The following is a 20,077-nucleotide window of genomic DNA, read 5'->3' on the forward strand; positions in this document are numbered from 1 at the left end:
ATTACGTTTCTTTCTTTTCTTTTCTAACCACCCCCCCTTTTCTCTTCTTTTCTCCCATGTTTCTTCAATTTTGTTTCAATTTATTGGGGTGACATTGGTTAATAAAATTATATAGGTTTCAGGTGTACAATTCTATAATACATTATCTGTATGTTATATTGTATGATCACCACCCCAATTCCAGTTTCATTCCATCATTATTTATCCCCTTCTATACCTTCTTCTACTTTCCCCTTCCCCCTTCCTCTCTAGTAATACCTATTCTTCTATATCTATGAGTTGTTGTTTTCATAATACCTTCACCTTCTTAATCCAGCCCTGAAATCTCCTCTCCTCTGACAGTTGTCAGTCTGTTTTCTGTATCTAGGAGTCTGTTTCTATTTTGTTTGTTAGTTTATTTTATTTATTAGATTCCACATACAAGTGAAATCTTATGGTATTTATCTTTCTTTGATTGGCTTATTTCACTTAATACTCCCCAGGTCTATCCATGCAAAGGGTGATATTTCCTTTTTTATATCTGAGTAGTATTCCATTGTGTAAATGTACCACAGCTTTTCAATCTACTCATCTCCTAATGGACACTCAGGCGGTTTCCAGATCTTGGCTATTGAAAATAACACTGTGATATATGGATGTTCATATATTCTTTCAAATTAGTGATACTTCCAACCTGTTCTTCTTTCTCAAGATTGCTTTGGCTATTTGGAGTTATGATTCCATATAAATTTTTGGAATATTTGTTCTAGTTCTGTGAAATATATCATTGATATCTTGCTAGGAAATGCACTGAATCATAGATTGCTTTGGGTAGCCTGGACATTTTAATGATGTTAATTTTTGCTACCCATGAACATGGTATATGTTTTTACTTATTTGTTTCTTCCTCCATTTCTTTCTTCAGTATCTTATAACTTTCTGAGTGTAGGTCTTTACCTCCTTGGTTTATTCTTGAGTATTTTCTTTTTTACATTTCTTTTCTACCTGAATTTTTGTATGATAAATTCCATTGTTTTAAATGTTTACAGGATTTATGTGAGTTGTGTTCTTTGCAAGTATTTTCCTCATTTTTTTTGTTGCCTTTTGATTTGGTTTGTATTATTTTGGATCTCTCAAAGGTATTTTGAATTGTATGTAAACCTATGCTTTCTTTGATTAACATAAAAATGTTGTCCAGCCTATAGGTTTACATGCCTGCCCCTTTTAGGTCTCCCTTTCTGTGGTGGAGGACCAGGGCCCCTTCTGCATGTGTCCTCCCTGCTTCCCCTCCACCCCCTGCTGCATGGCAAGATGTTTTAAGCTTTACTTGTGTGTTTTATTATGAAAATATATGATCCCTCCCAAACATAAGATTTCATATTAATGAGCTTTTATCAAAGACTTCTTAGTTATTTACATCCATTTATTCTTTTAGATGTATTTAATAATTACTTGGGCAGATTAAAAAATACCTCATTTGCATTTTGATCAGATCTGTATTAAGTGTGTACATTAATTTGGAAGGAATTGATCTATTTTTATTTAGGGTTTTGGACTATCCATTTAAGTTAGGAGAAATGTTCCTTATGTAGGTCCTGCACCTTTCTCTGCACATTGATACTTCCTTTTTGTGTTGCTCCTGTGATTAAATTCTTTTAGATGTTTCTATTAGTTGTTTGTTAAATTTGTTCTATATCCTGTAGAGTTTTTGCAATATGTTTCTCATTAAAATACTGATTAAATATTCAGTGCTTACTCTTTAAGGCATAACAGGAAACGCTGAGGGGATAAAAGAAGTTATGGGTCCTAGAAACTTCTTTTTTCCTACCAAAAACATGGAGTTATTCCACTCTTTAGCACCAGAACCTGATAAGCCCATAAAATCTCCCTTTAAGGTTTGTTTAAGATATTTTTTGCATATTTTGTGCTATCTCATTTTTATTTTTTCCCAAAATAGATGACTATTTTTTGTTCCCTTTATTCCTTGATACTAATTACTTTCTGTGTTTCTAGGTCAGCTTATGTTCCCTAAGCACTTATCATAACAGGAAGGCATTAGAAGTAGTACAGTCCTATCTGGTAGTGATTACCTAGAAAAATTAGAACAGATAATTCCTTAGAGCATCTTCATCAATGATTGTTAGTACATTTCCCCTGCTTTGTAAATTTGGTGACATAAAATATCAGCATTACATATCACCACTCACAGAATGGAGAGCCCAACTACCCATGCATTCTGTCAGAACTCCTCAGGGAGGGCATGATTTGCGGGGCCCTGTGTGACATGCAGCTGTGGACTCCTTGTCAGGAAGTCCAACATTAGGAATCCAATATGGCAACAGCAGAGGTAGAGGCTGGGGGCCTTTGCAGCTCACAGGCTGGGCCCTGAGCTGGCTCTACTGCGAGCCAGGACGTGTGTGGAGGAACCTCGTGCCTCTGGAAACCATCAGGGGAGCCCCTTTCATCTCCCTGCATTTCTGGACTTGGATTTCTGCTTCAAAGTTGGCCTCAAAGTTTTTTTTTTATTATTATTTTTTAAAATATATTTTATTGATTTTTCACAGAGAGGAAGAGAGAGGGATAGAGAGTTAGAAACATCGATGAAAGAGAATCATTGATCAGCTGCCTCTTGCACACCCCCTACTGGGGATGTGCCCGCAACCAAGGTACATGCCCTTGCCCGGAATCGAACCCGAGACCTTTCAGTCTGCAGGCTGACGCTCTAGCCACTGAGCCAAACCGGTCTCGGCTGGCCTCAAAGTTTTATTTGCTCTTTCTTTTTGGGGATTTGAGTGCTTTTAATCATTTAAAAGGAAGGGTGGAAGTTTTTATTTTGTTTTCAAAGAGGTTGAAATAAGATTTGTTGCTTTTTCAAAGATGTTTATTAAGGTGATTGTGGAAATAGAATCTCTTACTTAAAACAAGTAGTTTGAGGAAGATAAGTCTAATAAGGAACATAAATATGGGTCTTCTCATCTTTGCCCCATTGTGAATTATTTGGTAGGATTCTAGATCCCCAGCACATTGAGCTGAGAGCTGCTTCTCAAATCACAAATGTCTTATCCTCCATGATTCCCGTGCCTCACTTCTACTGAACTGTTAGGGTTTCTTCTCATTGTTCCAGGACTTTGACCTCTTCTTGGCTTCACTTTCCAGGGTACACAGTCTGGGCTATCCTGTCAGTGTCTCATCCTTTGTAGCTTCACAGAATCCCTTTCCTGACGTCCTGGGCTTCCCTCCATGGATAACTACAACACTGCTCACCTTGACATTGATTTTCTAACTTCTTAAGTGAGTAGCAGTTCCTTAGGAAAGATTACAAATGTATGTCCATTGGGACTGCCATTACCAAGAGTAGCGTTCCCACTGTCTCCAGCCTCACTTCATCTCCTTGGCTTTGGTCAGGTCACAAACTCAGCCCTGACTCAGCCCTGTGGCCAGATGAGCAGGATGCTTTATTCTGAGCCCAGCTTCTAGCTTTCCTCTGAAACATGAGGCTGACCTGGACTTGTTTCTTAGGAACATTGGAAGAGAAGCAGAAACAGCTAACCATATACTTTCCCCTTAAATGTCTTTGGAAGGCTAGTCTAGAAAAAAAGTAATTTATACTCAAATGGACTGGACTGATAGAAAATTGATCCAAAGGCATGCCAGGGAAATAAAACTGAAAATACTACTCTAAGCCTTTACATACATTAGAAAAAGCTATTTTCAAACACTATTGAGTTAATGAACAGTGAATTTTAAAAGTCTCAGTACATAATTTGTTCTTTGTAAAATCAAGTTAATTGTCACCATATCAGGAACAATATGATTGACAAATGTGGCCTGTTAGGACCCTACTTTATATGAAAGAAGTAGAGACGTGTGGCTCAAAAGTTTATAGGAGATTTATTGATGCCATCACATCCACCAGGCCTGAGCTGGGGAGGGAAATTTCCTAAATACCGTATTTTCCAGTGTATAAGACGACCCCCTAATTTTACAGTTAAAACATAGGTTTAGGCGTATATTCACTGTATAAGACTACCTCCCCACTTCCGAGGCAACACCAGTTCTTTTTTTAATAGACCGCCTCTCTGCCTCTGGCCAATCTGAGCAGGCTTTTTACTAGAACACAGTGTAGCTTCGGGTACAGAACACGGGTACAGAACATGTACCCGTGTTGGCCAGAGGCAGAGATTGGCCAGAGGCAGAGAGGCGGTCTATTAAAAAAAGAACTGGTGTTGCCTCGGAAGTGGGGGGTAGTCTTATACAGCGAATATAGGCCTAAACCTATGTTTTAACTGTAAAATTAGGAGGTCGTCTTATACACTGGAAAATACAGTAATTATAGATCTTACTTTTTCCATCTCTAATTCATTTGACACTTGTAACTTATATAGCAACCAAAAAAGGGAGTGAGAGTTCTGATCCTTCTTATGTTCAGAGACCTCGCTTTTGATATTCCACTATCTATGTTTATAAATAGCTACTTAAATTTCATGTGGATCAGGGGTTTGGAAAATAACAGGTATCTGAAAACAATTAGCTGAGAAAGAGAGAGAAGACATGGACATGCCTTGAGGAGATTTATGTTAGAGACCTAACAGGGAACGGGGACACTAAAGATTTCCTGCCCTTGAGAGTTAGTGCCAACTCTGTGTGATCATTAGACTCTAATGATTATACTGTCTTGTTATTCATTGTTCCTCTGTAGCATCAGGTTTCTGCTGCTTTAAATTGTCAATACTCTGTGGCAAATATTTTTGAGTTTATAAGGTTTCCTGATAAATCTTTACCCGGAGAGTTTATATGAATGTCTGTTTCATTTCTTTGTGTATATTTATCTGAGGTGGTGGGCTAGGGTCCATCTCATTCAGTTTTTACCTCATCAGGTTTCTCTGCTTAGTTAACCTGTGTTCTGATTTTTATACTTATATAAATGAATCACACAGGGTGTGCTCTTGTTTCTGGGTACTTTCAGTACGTTCCTTTGCATCTAGATTCTTCCTTTCAGCAAAATGCCTCTGAATTTTGTCTGTGCTGTTGCAAGTATTGTTAGCCATTCCTAGCTACTGATGAATAGTAATCCACTGATTGTGCAACAGTTTGCTGGCCCCCTTGCCCCTCCTTCCCTCCTCACTGGCCTGCTCACCCCTACCTGCCCCCCTGCTGGCCTGCTCATTCCAAGTTGCCCCCTCCCCTGCTGGTCCTGATCACCTCCAACTGACCCCCATTGATGGCCTGCTCACTCCCAGCTGGCCTCCCTGCTGGTCTGCTTACCCTCAACAGCCCCTGCTGTCCCATCCTGGGCTGATCACTCCCCAGTGACCCAAGGTCCCAGGCCCTCCATTTTTATTTTTATTTTTTTCAGCACCCTCTTGAGTGGAGGCCAGGGCCAGCTGGAAGCAAGTATCTAGGATTTATTTATCTTCTATAATTGAAACATGGTAGCCTTGAGCAGAAGCCAGAGATGGGTGGGAAGCTTGGCTTCCTCCATTGCCAGGGGAAACCCAAACCTCCTGTTTGCTCTGGCTCTGTGGCCATTGCCATTTTTGTTGGGATTTATTTATCTTATGTAATTGAAACTTTGTAGCCTTGAGCAGAAGCCAGATCTGGCCAGAGGTGGGCGGGAAGCTTGGCTTCCTCCATTGCCAGGGCATTCCACGCCTCCTGCTTGCTCCAGCTCCATGGCTGGCCACCATCTTGGTTGGGTTAATTTGCATACTCACTACTGCCTGGTTGGTGGGCATGGCTTGGTGTAGCGGGGTGATGGTTAATTTGCATGTTTCTCTTTTATTAGTGTAGATTCCAGACATTTTTGTAATAGGCAAGAAAATTTTATGATAAGAATGCCACTTTTTTTTAATGTGTAAGAAAATTTTATGTATAAGAAATGGCCAAGTTTTTTTTTTTTTTTTTTTTAGAATGATTGCACTATCTTACACTCCTCTCATCAAATGTTTTGGTTGCTCTATATCCTGACCAACATTTGATGTTATTAGTCTTTTAAATTGTAGTTGCTCTCTTGTGTGGTGGTAATAGTAGCTCATGGTGGTTTTGATTTGCATTTTCTGATGGCCAGTAATGCTAAGTACTTTTTAATGGGCTTATTAGTCATTTGCATATCTTCTTTTTGAAGTATCTCTTAAATCTTTTGCCTTTATAAAAATGAGTTGTTTTTTCTTTATTCCTGAATTATAGGAGTTCTTTATGTATTCTGGATACCAGTACTTTTTCTGATACATGTTTTTTAAATACTTTCTCCCAATCAATGGTTTGCTTATTCATTTTGTTAATATCTTTTAGTGATATAAATTTCTTATTTTGATGAAATCTCATTGATCCATTTTTTTATTTTGTGGATGTTGCTTTCTTTTTCTATCTTAAAACTTTTCATATTCCAGGTTATGGAGATATTCTTTCTTTCCTTCTGGCTGTATTTTGGTTCTAGCTTTTATATTCAGAGCTATGATCCATCCTAATTAATTTTTGAGTAACAGATGAGGTATGGGTTAAGGTTCATTTTATTTTCTCAGAAGGATAGCAAGTTGTTTTTTTATGAAAAGACTTTCTTTTCTCATTGGATTATTTTGATGTTTTTGTCAGAAATCAATTGCTTATAAAGTATTAGGTCTATTTCTGAAATCATCTCTTCTATTCTGTTGATCTGTTTGTGTGTCTTTATAGCAACACCATACTATCCTGATTGCTGTAGCTCTATAGTTAATCTTGAAGTCAATTTTTTATTTTCAAGGTTGTGTGGCTATTTTAGGTCCTTAACCTTTCCCTCTCCCATTGACCTCCCCCCAGCCTCCCCTACTCCTTGTCACATGCCCTCATCCCACCCCCGTCCCAGTGTCTTGTGTCCATTGGTGTGCTTATATGCATGCATACAACTCCTTTGGTTGATCTCTTTCCCCTTCTCCCCAACACTCCCCTGCCTTCCTGCTATAATTTGACAGTCTGTTCGGTGCTTTACTGCCTCTGTATCTATCTTTTGGTTTCTAAGGTTATAATGTTCTTTATTTTCCATAAATGAGTAAGATCATGTAGTATTTTTCTTTCATTGCCTTGATTATTTCACTTAATATAATGCTATCCAGGTCCATCCATGCTGCTGTAAATAGTAGAAATTCCTTATTTTTTATAGCAGCATAGTATTCCATTGTGTAGATGTACCATAGTTTTCTAATCCACTCATCTATTAATGGGCATTTGGGCTGTTTCCAAATCTTAGCTATGTTGAATCGTGCTGCTGTGAACATAGGGGTGCATATATTCTTTCTGATTGGTGTTTCTAGTTTCTTGGGATATATTCCTAGAAGTGAGATTACTGGGTCAAATGGGAGTTCCATTTTTAGATTTTTGAGGAAACTCCATACTGTTCTCCACAGTGGCTGCACCAGCCTGCATTCCCACAGCAGTACACAAGGGTTCCTTTTTCTTTGCATCCTCACCAGCACTTGTCATTTGTTTTTTTGTTTTTTTTAAAATAAATCTGTATTGTTCATATTATTACAAAAGTTCCTCAGTTTTCCCCCTCCACCAGGTTCCCACCCCACCCTCTGCCCTTTCCCCACCCCCCATTGTCCTCATCCATAGGTGCAAAGTTTATGTTCAGTCTCTTCCTATACCCACTTCTCCCCCTTTCCCCAAGAATCGTCAGTCCACTCCCCTTCTATACCTCTGATTCTATTATATTCACCAGTTAATATTGTTCATAAGATTTTTTTTTAATTCCCTTGGTTTTTAGATTCACGTGTTGATAGTTACATATTTGTTGTTCATAGTTTTTATCTTTATTTACTTTCTCTTCTAAAAGAACCCCCTTCAGCAATTCATATAATTCTGGTTTGGCTGTGATGAACTCCTTTAGCTTTTTTTTTTTTATTAGTGAAGCTCTTTATCTGGCCTTCAATTCTGAGTGATAGTTTTGCTGGGTAGATTATTTTTGGCTGTAGGTTCTTGCTATTCATTAACTTGAATATTTCTTGCCATTCTCGTCTGGCCTGCATGGTTTCTGTTAAGAAATCAGCTGACAATCATATGGGTGCTCCTTTATAGGTAACTACCTGCTTTGCTCTTGCTGCTTTTAATATTCTCTCTTTGTCTTTTGCTCTTGGAATTTTAATTATGATGTGTCTTGGTGTGGTCTTCTTTGGCTTCCTTTTGTTTGGAGTTCTGTGCACTTCCTGGACTTGTAAGTCTAATTCTTTCACCAGGTGGGGGAAGTTTTCTGTCACTATTTCTTTCAGTATGTTTTTGATACTTGCTGTCTCTCATCTTCTGGGACCCCCATAATTCTGATATTGGTTCGCTTGAAGTTATCCCAGAGGTTTCTTAAGTCATCTTCAACTTTCTGGATTCTCTTGACTTCTTGCTTCTGTGGAGGAGTATCTTCTGGCTCTTTATGTTCTAAATCTTTGACTTGATTCTTGCGATCTTCCATTTTGTTTTTAGGACTCTGTATAATATTTTTTATTTCAGACAATGTATTCTTTATTTCTTGTTGATCCTTTATTAGTTCTTGTTGATCCCTTATTAGTTCTTGTTGATCCCTTATTAGTTCTTGTTGATCCCTTATTAGTTCTTGTTGATCCCTTTTCATCTCCTCATAGGTCTTATCAACCTTTTCTAGGAAATTCTTAAAAAACCTTATAAGCGTGGTTTTGAACTCTATATCCAGTCTCTTCTTTTCCTCCATTTCTTTTGTTTGTGATCTAATTCCTTGTCTTGGCATTTTCACAGTTTCCCTGAGTTGGTAGGGTGGCTCTGTGTGCTAAGGTGTCCTATATGGTTCAGTGAGTCAGCCTCCCAGTTACCTGAGGTGGACAGTCTTGGTGTAGCCCTTTGATGAGTGGGCAGTCTTCTTGTTAAGCCTTGCTTGTTGTTGGTATCACTGGGAAGCGTTGATCTCCAAGCCAATTGGCTATGAGGATTCATTTGTTGATTTTTTGATTGGGTATCTTTTTTTTTTTTTTTAATTGATTTTAGAGAGAGAAAGAAAGAGAGAAACATTGATTTATTGTTCCACTTATTTATATATTCATTGGTTGCTTGTATGTACCCTGACTGAGGATCAAACCTGCAACCTTAGCACATTGAGGTAACATTTTAACCAGCTGAGAGCTACCCTGCCAGGGATGATAGGTAGATATTTTAACAATAGTGACCTTATATCCCTGAACATGGTACATCTCTACTTTCTGCTTGGCAGTAGACTGGCCTTTAGATGGAATATTATTGTTGAGATAATCATGTCAGGTACTTAGCACACTTAACCTATATAACAATCTCTATTGTAATGACAGTATTTATTATTAATTTTATTGATCTGAACAAAGTTTTATAAAGTACTTTCCATTTGTATTTTAATTTATAATAACTCAGCTTGGAGCTTGACCATGGCTGAATAGTCAGTGAATGGCTGGATAGAGTTTGGAATGAGGTCATTGTGACTCCCAAGGTGATGTTGGATCATGCATGTCACTGAAAGCCACTTTGGTCAGGCTGGAATGACATTTCCCTGCATTTGGTGTGGTCTGATTGATTGCCTAAAGTTAGGATTTATTCTGAATGGTTTCAGGAACACAGGAATTCAATGAGGGCATGTTAGTCACAGTGAAGGGACCTAGGTCACTCACAACCTAGAGATAAGGTAGCTTAGGAAGGGGCAAGAGTGACTGTAGGACTTACAGATGGAGAAATTACCAGACATTTTGGGGAGTTATAAATTTTCCCCCTGCATATTTTTATGGTAATTTGTAGATTTTTCTCTCCTGGCAATAATACAAGAGCACATCTTCATGAGAATTTAATCCACTTTGTAAACACTCAGCTAGTATGAAACTAATCAGTGATTGTTTCCCCTTTTTGTATATATTTTAATCTATTATAACATAGGCTCTAGACACAGAGCAAGTTTGCATTGTATCTTTACCAGTTATCAGCAGTATGACCTTGGATAAGGTACTGTTACCCTCTCTCTGCAATGTTTTCTCACCTGTCAATTCAGAAAACTATAATACCTATTTAATAGCGTTATTTTAAGGTGTTCTTTTAAAGTAGTCTTTTATGTTACTATAGGTGAAGTGCTTGCACACCTGGTGTGCAAGTACTCAAAATTATTATATGCTTTATATATACACACATTCATACACACCTTCATTGCAAAGAGAGAGATGCCAGAGAAGTGAGGGGGTGGGGAGCAGGGGAATATAGATGCATACATAAAGTGAACACCTCTGCTCATGATCTAAATAAGTCAGAGTCCTTACACATGCTACCAACACTTGTGTGAGACCAGAGGCCCTGCCCCTCTGCTGACTAGCTCAAAGCAGATTGTTTAAATGTAGGACTAGCTTTACCTCTTTTCTCTAATGGACACAGCAGTCACAGAGGATTGAAGGAAAGTGTGTTGACCTTTAAGATACTATGGATATTACAGTTGTATCTGGGAAGGGGAGGGTGTCTGGTGATGATAAAGTAACAGCAGTCCTTGCCTCCTCCACAGACTTCAAGTTCATTAGCTCCGACATTGCCATTGAGATGTTATTGGCTGTTATACATTGGGGTCCATTTTCAGCAGTGTCCTGAGGATGAGCCACATGGAAAATGAAGTCCTGTTTCTGTCCGGCACGTCCGGCTGCGCCAGCTGGAGGCCTCTCGCTTCTGCGCACGGCCGTGCAGGAACACAGAGCAGGGCAGAGCCACATCTGGTCCTTTTGGATTGTCATTACTGCGCCTCCGCTGAGGCCACTCTTCGTAGAGTTCCTGCCTGCTGCACTGAGCCCTGTGGTGACAGCAGACTTGTCTGGGAGGGCAGTGTCATTTGGCTCTCACTACACACCTTGGGCAGGGGGAGCGAGGCTGCGTGGTTCCTGCTAATTATTTGCAGCCTCTTCCTTGGAACAAAAGCAGGTTAGGCCATAGCAGCCTGCTGCCCTGGCTAACACCCCCCTCCCCCAGGGCCCCAACACCTACCTCACACGGGTCTGTCTTTCAGAGCACCTTGTGTCACAGAAGAGGCAGCGTGCAGAGTGTGGTCCGCATCTTTGGGCTATCACTGCATGAGAACACTATAGAATTGCTAGAATAGGGCTTTGGCTCTTAAGGTAACCCAAGCTTTGGTTTTATTTTATCCTGTGACATCACCAGCTAAGGGTCAAAGAACATGTACTCTTCCTTCTGCTTTGCCCCATGATTCACATGTTACCTCTGTCCAGGTGTCTGTCTCTGCAGAAGTCATTCATCCAGGGAAGGTGCTGATATGCGTGCCGGGTGTGTTTCAGACTGTGAGGAAATGGGTGGGTACCTGGAGCTCAGCTGGCTGCAGACTCTCTGACCACAAGTGCCTTGGAAATCAGAACATGCATGTGCCTGGCTTGTGACGGGCCCTTGGTGGCCAGGTTGCTCTTAGATGGATTTGAGTTGGTCAGCGGAGGGACAGAACCTCTGGTCTCATTCACGCTATTGGTAGCACGTATAAGCATTTTAACTTACTTAAAGCATGATTAGAAGTGTTCACTTTATGTGTGCATCCATATTCACCTGATCCACAACCCCTCACTTCTCAGTCATCTCTCTCTGCTCCCAACACTTATCATTCTGTCTGGGCCATGTCTAGGCTCTCCTTCCTTAGACCGCACCGTCCTCATTTTCCATTTCCCTTGCTGTTAGCTTCATCTGCCTCATTAGCAGTCTCTCCATCAGCGATGGGTTGGGTATCCAGGTTCACCTTAGTCCTCTCCCTGCTTTTTCAGAGCACCCACACATTTTTCTGTGTCTGGGACGCAGGTGCACTGCCCTGGCTTTCAGCCAGACACTTGGGTTAGCAATGCCAGTGCTTTCTCCACCAGGGGCTCCAGTTCTTAGCTGCGAGGCGACCTTCATGCAGCAGCAACCCTGCAGAGTCCCGACTTCTTGTCCTGCATCAGTATACAGTAACTCAAAACACATTAAATTTTTTTCAGGATATATTGAAAATGGATATGTGAAGCTCATTGTGATACATTTTCAAAATAGCACAGAGCATCTGCCTCTGATTGGCAAAGTGGGCCTTTCCTGGAGAACTGATGTCTTTGATGGCTGCATAAAGGTAAGAGGCTGCTTTCTTTCCTTAAAGTGCCCTGGTCTCCGTATAAGGAAAAGGTCTGTTGATGTATATGTATGATATTGCTTTTAAAGTCCTAGCCTTATTGTTCCGGTAGCCAAAGGTGTGTGCATGTCCTTTAGCCACTGCCAGTCGGTTGTGCCTTCTTCAGTGTTCCCTGAGAGAGGTGGAGGAGGCCTGCTGCGCCATGCTGGTTGCAGCCTATGCCCCTCAAAGCCCTTCGGTCCATTTGTTCTGTGGAGAAGGAGTGGAGCTGCAGGTTGGACCAGGCCACTAACATTGACTCAAAGCATTTTAACTACTCATCTGCCAATTCAAAATTTATTGCAGTTATGACATCCAGGACACAGCTATTTCCTTGAACAAATATTGATGGGAGAGTTGATTTATTGGTTGAGAGTTGGTAGAGAAGGGGGAAGAGGAGGAGGAGGGAGTGGAAGAGCAGGAGCAGGGATGTTCTAACATATGTTCATTTCCTTCTGTGGTTCTTATGCCCATGGCTGCCCCTGGTTTGTGCTACTCTTCATCTTTATTTTGTGGGAATGAATAGAATGTTCATATTTAATGGGATGGATCTCTTATGAATGCAGAAGTCCTCCAGTAACAAAGTTTTATTCTGTCATACGCGTGAACACCTCATTGGAACTATCAGTGATGATGACTGAGACCAAGAGCAGTATTATTATCAATGAACATTAAAGGGATTAATTATCATTAAATACAGTTGACCCTTGAACAATGCAGAAGTTAGGGTGCCAAGTCCCTAGTGCAGTTGAAAATCCACATATAACTTTTGACTCTCTAAAACTTACTACTCATAGCCTACTGTTGTCCGGAAGTCTTACCAAAAACATATACAGTGGATTAACACATTTTGTAAAAAATGGATTTAGATGGGTCCATTGTACTTCTGGCACCAGTGCCAGGGTGGCATGTCCCTGTCCTGGGTGAGGTAAGGCTCCCTGCTGTGCAGAACGAACTGGCACAGACCAGGGGCACTGGACAGGTTGGCAGTTCCTGCAGGGATAACACTGTGGTAAAGAGCTTGGGCTTTGGTTCACGTGTCTGTGGGAAGTTACTGAAGGTTTCATGTGCCCCCTGTGTGATAGGCCGGTGTGTAGTCCATGGAGGAATTGGAGAATACTTGGCTTGAGAAGGCCAGGGCTTCACATATAGTTAGCTCACAGGTCTTTAACTGGCAGCTGGGTGGCAAAAGCAGAGACTAAGTAATCTGCTGAAGGGCATTGGTTTTTGGGCCCTTGACCTTTATTCCTCGTTTCCTTCTCTCTGCCTTGCCCAGATGTCTCCCCAGAGCTCACAATTCTAACTACATTTCTGTTCTGTGGGTTCAGCTGAGGAATTAAGAAAATTGAGAGCCCACCAGACCAGCAGTTCAGTTGTAAAGGGTGAAGGTAAAGACAGGCTTGGTGGCTTCCAGAACCAGCCACCACCTGTATTACCTGGGAGTTGCCATGGCCACACATGATCCCCTCCCCAATCAGCCATGCTGATGGTTGCTTATTCCAGCTACAGCAACGAGATCAGACAGAGACATCTTCCAGCTCTCAGTATTGGCTCTGGTTCCAGGTCTCAGCTTAGTGAGGCTGCAGTGTGGACAGCCCTTATTCTTGTCAGTGAGCTGTGGTTCCTGTCATGCCAGAAGCAGAGAGGTCAATGATGTGGTCTGTAGTTCATTAATAACATTAGTAGATAGAGAATAGACTTTCACCTGTCAGAGGGGAAGGGAGTTGGGGAACTGGGTAAAAAAGGTGAAGGAATTAAGCAAAAATCCTCCCAAACTGATAGACACAGATAAAAGTATGGTGATTACCAGAGGGCAAGTTGGGGGAGGTAGAAGAGGGTAAAGGAGGGGGAGAAGTAATGATGGAAGGTGACTTGACTTTGGGTAGTGAACATACAATATAGTATACAGATGTTGTATTATAGAATTGTATCCCTGAAGCCTGTATAATTTTATTAACCAGTGTCACCCCAACAAATCCAATAAAGAGACAACAAAATAACATTAATAATTATCAGTATCTCCAGTTCTGTCTCCTGCCCCTGAGTTGAATCCTTATTCAGTGATGCCCTTTAGATCCAGTATGTCTGAACCAGGCACATTTCTTCTCCCCAAATCCTCCTCATGTTCAGATGCCAACTTCTGCTCAGTTTGTCTTATATTTCTTTCATCTCTTCTTTCCTGTGAGTTACTGGACTGCTCACTGAGGGCTGTTATCACCAATGGCCTACTACCACCAGTGTCCACATCCTGGTTCTCCTGCTCCTCACTTACTGCTCTCATTCCTTTACCAGACCTGCCTTGATTATACCAGTGATGTGAGCAGGTGCAGTGGTGGACAGACCCACCTTGACCTCATGACTCTATCTGTGAGGCCAGCTGTGCCCCATAGCTTCCAGTCCTACACATGTGTCCCTTTCCATCATGTTCTTTGTGTGTGCTGTGCCCTCTTCCTGTGATTTTGTTCTTTTCCATTCTCCCTCTTCTTTCACTTGACTCTTGTATGCTTCACTTACACTTTCATACATTTATCAATTAGACCTGACAGCCAGTTGGAATCAGCCGTTTTGTCCTCACATGTATAAATATTTGTGCTTTTTTTTTTTTCCCCCTGTAGAGTTGTTCTGTAATGGATGTAACTCTCTTGGATGAATATGGGAAACCCTTTTGGTGTTTCAGCTCCCCAGTGTGCATGCGATCTTCTGCCAACCCCTCTGATGGTTCTTATTTCGTGGGACCGACATACTGTATTGATTATGAGGACTCGACAGGAACAATGCATGTGGAGCTGGTATGGATCGAGGAGACAGAAGAATACTTCATTGTCAGCATGGTCCTCTACCTCAGCATAGCGAAAATAAACCACTGGTTTGGAACACAATACTAAATATTAGCATTAGGTGGGAAATTGTTGATATAGTTTATTTTGGACTAACCAGATTTATTTTTGGTATTGAAAGTAAAAATAAAACAGTAATCCATTTGATGCCTTCTTATTTCACATTTGAAATTATGATTCATAGGTCTTTTTAAAGTTAATGTTTAAAGGATTTAAGTTAAATTTTTATAGATTGAAAATAGCACATTTTGATGAAAAAGTCATCTAAAATAAAGAAAAAAGATATTTAGTTCTATTCTGTCCTTATCCTATCTAATAACAGTAATCTGCAAATTGACCATACCTCCACTATACACAAGCCATGCTCACAAGCCAGTCGGGAGCGAATATGAAAATAAACCCAACAAAGATGGCTGTGGCCACAGAGCGTAGGAGGGAGGCTTGGGTTTCCCTGGCAATGGAGGAAGCCAAACTTTCCACCTGTCAGTGAGGGCTTAGGCCTCCACTCAAAAATGGCAGCAGTCACGGAGCTAGAGAGAGCAGGAGGCTAGGGTTGCCCCTGGCAATGGAGGAGGCCAAGTTTCTTTAGCCCTGGCCAGCCTAGGCTTCTATCCCACGCTACAAAGTTTCAATTATAGAACATAAATAAATCCCAGTAGAAATGGCTGCCACCATGGAGTAAGCAGAAGGCTTGGCTCCACTCCAGGCTACAAAGTTTCAATTGTAGAAGATAAATAAATTCCAGATACCAAGGCCTCCGCTTGGGTCTCTGGGAGGTGTGGCCGGCCTGGAAACCACCACAGGCCCCTCACTCAGGCCACCCCATGGGAACCCCCACCCTGGTCCAGGACACCCTTCAGGGTAAACCAGCTGGCACCCACCCATGCACCAGGCCTCTATCCTATCTAATAAAAGAGTAATATGCAGCCGAAGCCAGTTTGGCTCAGTGGTAGAGCATCGGTCTGCAGACTGAAAGGTCCGAGGTTCGATTCTGGTCAAGGGCATGTACATTGGTTGCGGGCACATCCCCAGTAGGGGATGTGCAAGAGGCAGCTGGTCGATCTTTCTCATCGACATTTCTAGCTCTCTATCTTTCTCTCCCTTCCTCTCTGTAAAAAAAAAAATCAATAAAATATATTTTAAAAAAAGTAATATGCGGATTGACCATCACACCAACACACAAGATGGCTGCCCTCATGTGGTCAAAAATCCTGCCCCCATGTGGACACAAGATGGCCTCAACAAGATGGCCTGCAGGAGAGGGCAGTTGGGGGGAACTAGGCCTATAAGGGAGAGCAGTTGGGGGGGACCAGACCTGCAGGGGAGGGCAATTAGGGGGGACCAGGCCTGCAGGGGAGGGCAGTAGGGGCAAACAGGTTGGCAGGGGAGCAGTTAGACATCAATCAGGCTGGCATGGGAGTGGTTGGGGGGTGATCAGACTGACAGGCAGAAGCAGTTAGGGGCAATCAGGAGGGCAGACAGGTGAGCAGTTGGGAAGCCAGCAGTCCTGGATTGTAAGAGGGCAGTCAGACATTCCTCGAGGGATCCCAGACTGGAGAAGGGTGCAGGTTGGCCTGAGGGACATCCCTTCCCCCATGCATGAATTTTGTGCACTGGGCCTCTAGTAATTTAATAAAAACAAGTAATTCTATTTAAGCATGTGAGTGTGTGTGTGTGTGTGTGTGTGTGTGTGTGGTATATTGTATGTTGTATGGATATATTTTTTCTTTATTGGTTAGAGCCCCAGATGATAAAACATATTTAAGTGGGAATTCCATGGTATTCATTACAATTAGAAAGTGCTATACTTATAGCATTCAACAGTCATAATAGTATTTTACTAAAACAATGTAAATCAGACAGATAACCTACTTTACAGGGAAATAAATACCTGAAATGCTATCACTTTTTAAAAAAATATATATTTTATTGACTTTTCTTACAGAGAGGAAGGGAGAGGGATAGAGAGCTACAAACTTTGATGAGAGAGAAACATCGACCAGCTGCCTCTTGCACAACCCCTACTGGGGATGTGCCCACAACCAATGTGCATGCCCTTGACCGGAATTGAACCTGGGACCTTTCAGACCGCAGACCGACCTACCACTGAGCCAAACCGGTTTCGGCATGAAGTGCTAACACTTTAGAGTCAAGTGGCACAGATGCAGTCAGTGGGGACAGAGTTGGATGCATGAATCTGTGAACACATCCTCTGCAGAGATGTTTTAAGAGAGTTGATGGATGCTTGGGTTCATATAGAGGTAACATATATATTATATGTAAGCAGATGGTTTTTAGGTATTTGGCTAAAAATTTGTTTTAGGTTATACTGATTTTTAAAAAAATTGTATTTTGTATCCAACTTAAAGTTATTCACAAAAGTGAGTTTTAAAATGCTGTGTTGCTCCTGCTGGGTCAGGCATGCTTACATTCCTCTCCTGTCTACTTCTCATCCTTCTAATACTGAATGATCAGTTTTCCTTTTGGAGGTGTGTAGGATAGGGAAATAGAATAACGAGCTGGAAGACAGCACTAGGAGATTCCTGTTGCAGATACTGTTCCCTTCCCTCCCCCCACCTCCCTGACCTCCCATGGTGTCACCACAGAGCAAGCATGGAGCACCTGCCCCATCTGGTGAGAGTGGGGAGGTAGAGAGGCAGTGTGGCTGGAGTGGTAAGCTGAGACAAGATCTGGGAGGCAGTTGGCAGAAACCATGTTTCACATGCAGGATTGAAGTGGAAGACAACCTTGAAATAATGTGGTGACTTTTTGGCCTCACTGGGTTACCTGGTGGTGGGGCCAGATGTCCTGGCAGTACTGGGAGCAAGGAGGAGCGCCGTTCTCTACACCCCCACTCTGGCAGTATTTGGAGAGAATGAGAAGCCTAGTGCCTCTGTGATGGTGAAACATGGTGTTATGGGCTGGACTTACTGATAACATATCCACATGGAATGGAGCGTGTGCTTAGCATCTGTCCTCCCACCAACCTGTGAGTGTTATCTCCAGAATCTAACAGGACACCAGGCTCATAACCCACGCACAATAGCTATTAATATTTGTTGAGTTGGTGGAAACTACTATATGGAATATAGAGCTGGGGTGGGAAGATGAAGGAAAGTTCTGAATGAACCTCGAAGGAAGTGTATTGGGCAGAGTGGGGAGGGGAGTTAGGCAGAGGAAGGACATCCGCAGTCATGGTGTTTGTCTCTCTCAGCAGAGCACTGTGCACTCCAAATATCACCAAATGATTCAGGTCTGAGACTGTGTTAACCTTTTTAATGCCGCGTCTTCTCAATTTGCCTCCATATTTCCAAATAATATCCTGTGGCTATTTCCTGACTCACCAATTCTAGGAATGTATTGACTTGAAGTAGAAAAACTCTATACCAGCCAGGGAGTAAGTATAGCTTATGTGTGTGTGCCCATTTGTGTGTGTGTTTCATAGAAAATGCACCAGGGAGAAGAGAAACATAAATCTTATGAGAGAAGAGAATATGATAAAATGGGAATATTGTCTAATATCCTCACCAAATATTTTATTTACCTACATGGTGTTGATCTATAAATCTCACTCTTATTCTTACTTTTTTCCCCTCCACTTTTTTTGGTCATCTATTCACACTGCTGAATATATTCCTAATTTGTTGCTTTTAACTAGAATGTCATGGTCCACAGCATACATTTCCCCTCTGTATTTCTTAATCATTCTACTGGTTATAGACAGCACATTAATGATCTCTGGCTACATAAATAAATCCCCCACAAGCTTGTGCCTTCACACAGCTATTTTACTGCTCCTGATTTTGTGGCACAGCCATTGGGGAAGCGAACATATCTGGTGTGACCAAGGTCACTGGCTGGATGACCCGAGACAGTCTCACCACTATCCTGGACCACCTCCAGGCTGCAAGTCCCAGCATCTAACAGGATGCCAAACCCTGAAGCTATCAGTGTTGGGGATTCTATTGTCAGGAAGTATTGTCATTGTGTAGAAGAACCACAAGAGCCAAAAACTTGAACTTTTCTGTAAAAAGAAAACTTCAAAATTAATTTACATTTGTTGTTGAAATGGCTCATAATTACACCCAGCACCCACTTTTAGCAATCGTCATCAAAATGGTCACTCTTGGTAAAAAGAAATTATCCTCACTTTCAGAACTTCTGTGGTAACTGCTTGTCACTAATTTTCACAAGGAGTGATGTATGTATCTGCATAAGACTTATTATAAACACAGTATCTGCAGTTGAAGTATAAAAAATATGAGAAAGTTTGGGCTGCCTCATTTTTACTTGCTGGGCCATTTGTTTATTCACTAGATTCATCCATTCAGCAAACATTTATTGAAAGTGTTTTGTATTGGAATACAGGAAAAACACAGTTGAATAAAACAATTTGTTCTCCCAAGGAAATAATAATCCAGATGGAAGGTGTGACATGTTCCTAAAAAATGATCATGCAAGGCAGTGCCAGAGAAAAGCCATAAGGGAGTTTTGGACGACGCACTTCTAAGAGTTGGCATAGCAGACATTTTCTTCTAGATGGGAAGGGTGGAACTGATGGTTATTAAGCAGATAACATGCATCAAAGACCCATTATCCATGTCATCTGGGTTTTAAAGGTGGACTCTGTGCTGATGGGTGGGTACAAAGGTCAGAGGAAGAAAGAAGGAACAGCTTGGGGAGTAGAGTGAGCAGAATCATGGCTTGAGGTGAGAGGTAGGATGTCCATGAACCAGAAAGTGGGCAGGCATATCCAGAGAGTAACAAGAAGGGAAGATGTAGATAGATTCAGACCACATTCCAGAGGGCCTTGGATGCCAATACATTGCACATAGGAAAAGCAAACACAGATTTTTAAGCCCATGAATGATCTCATCATGATTCTGCTTTAGGAAAGTTAACTTGAATGAATGCAGTGTTTGCTTAAGCTTCTTCCTGAAGTGGGAAAAATGGAAAATGAACTAAGAAAATACTGTATAAATGCAGAAATGGAGGGATCTCCTACTGGGGAGGTTGGTACAATTTCCTGTAGTCTCTGTTCCTGGGATAACTCCAGGCTGCTTTCTCCCTGTTTATATCACTAGTGACCATCTTGTTTACATGTTTACTTGTTTAAAGTGCCTCCTCCCATTGGAATAGG

At 41.5% G+C, this 20,077-nt stretch overlaps 1 protein-coding gene across 1 annotated transcript in view; it reads left to right on the forward strand.

Moving 5' to 3' along the window:
- Window positions 1–15,228, forward strand: part of FBXO15 (F-box protein 15) — a 38,401-nt gene extending 23,173 nt beyond the window's left edge. Inside the window, exons 9-10 of the mRNA XM_036419314.2 lie at window positions 11,937–12,061; window positions 14,716–15,228. Of these exons, the coding sequence (XP_036275207.1) occupies window positions 11,937–12,061; window positions 14,716–14,985 (395 nt within the window). The 3' untranslated portion in view covers window positions 14,986–15,228. The remainder of the gene's footprint in view (window positions 1–11,936; window positions 12,062–14,715) is intronic.
- Window positions 15,229–20,077: the final 4,849 nt, after the last annotated feature.

This window comes from Pipistrellus kuhlii, unplaced genomic scaffold, assembly GCF_014108245.1.
Source record: "Pipistrellus kuhlii isolate mPipKuh1 unplaced genomic scaffold, mPipKuh1.p scaffold_m20_p_6, whole genome shotgun sequence".
NCBI lineage: Eukaryota > Metazoa > Chordata > Mammalia > Chiroptera > Vespertilionidae > Pipistrellus > Pipistrellus kuhlii.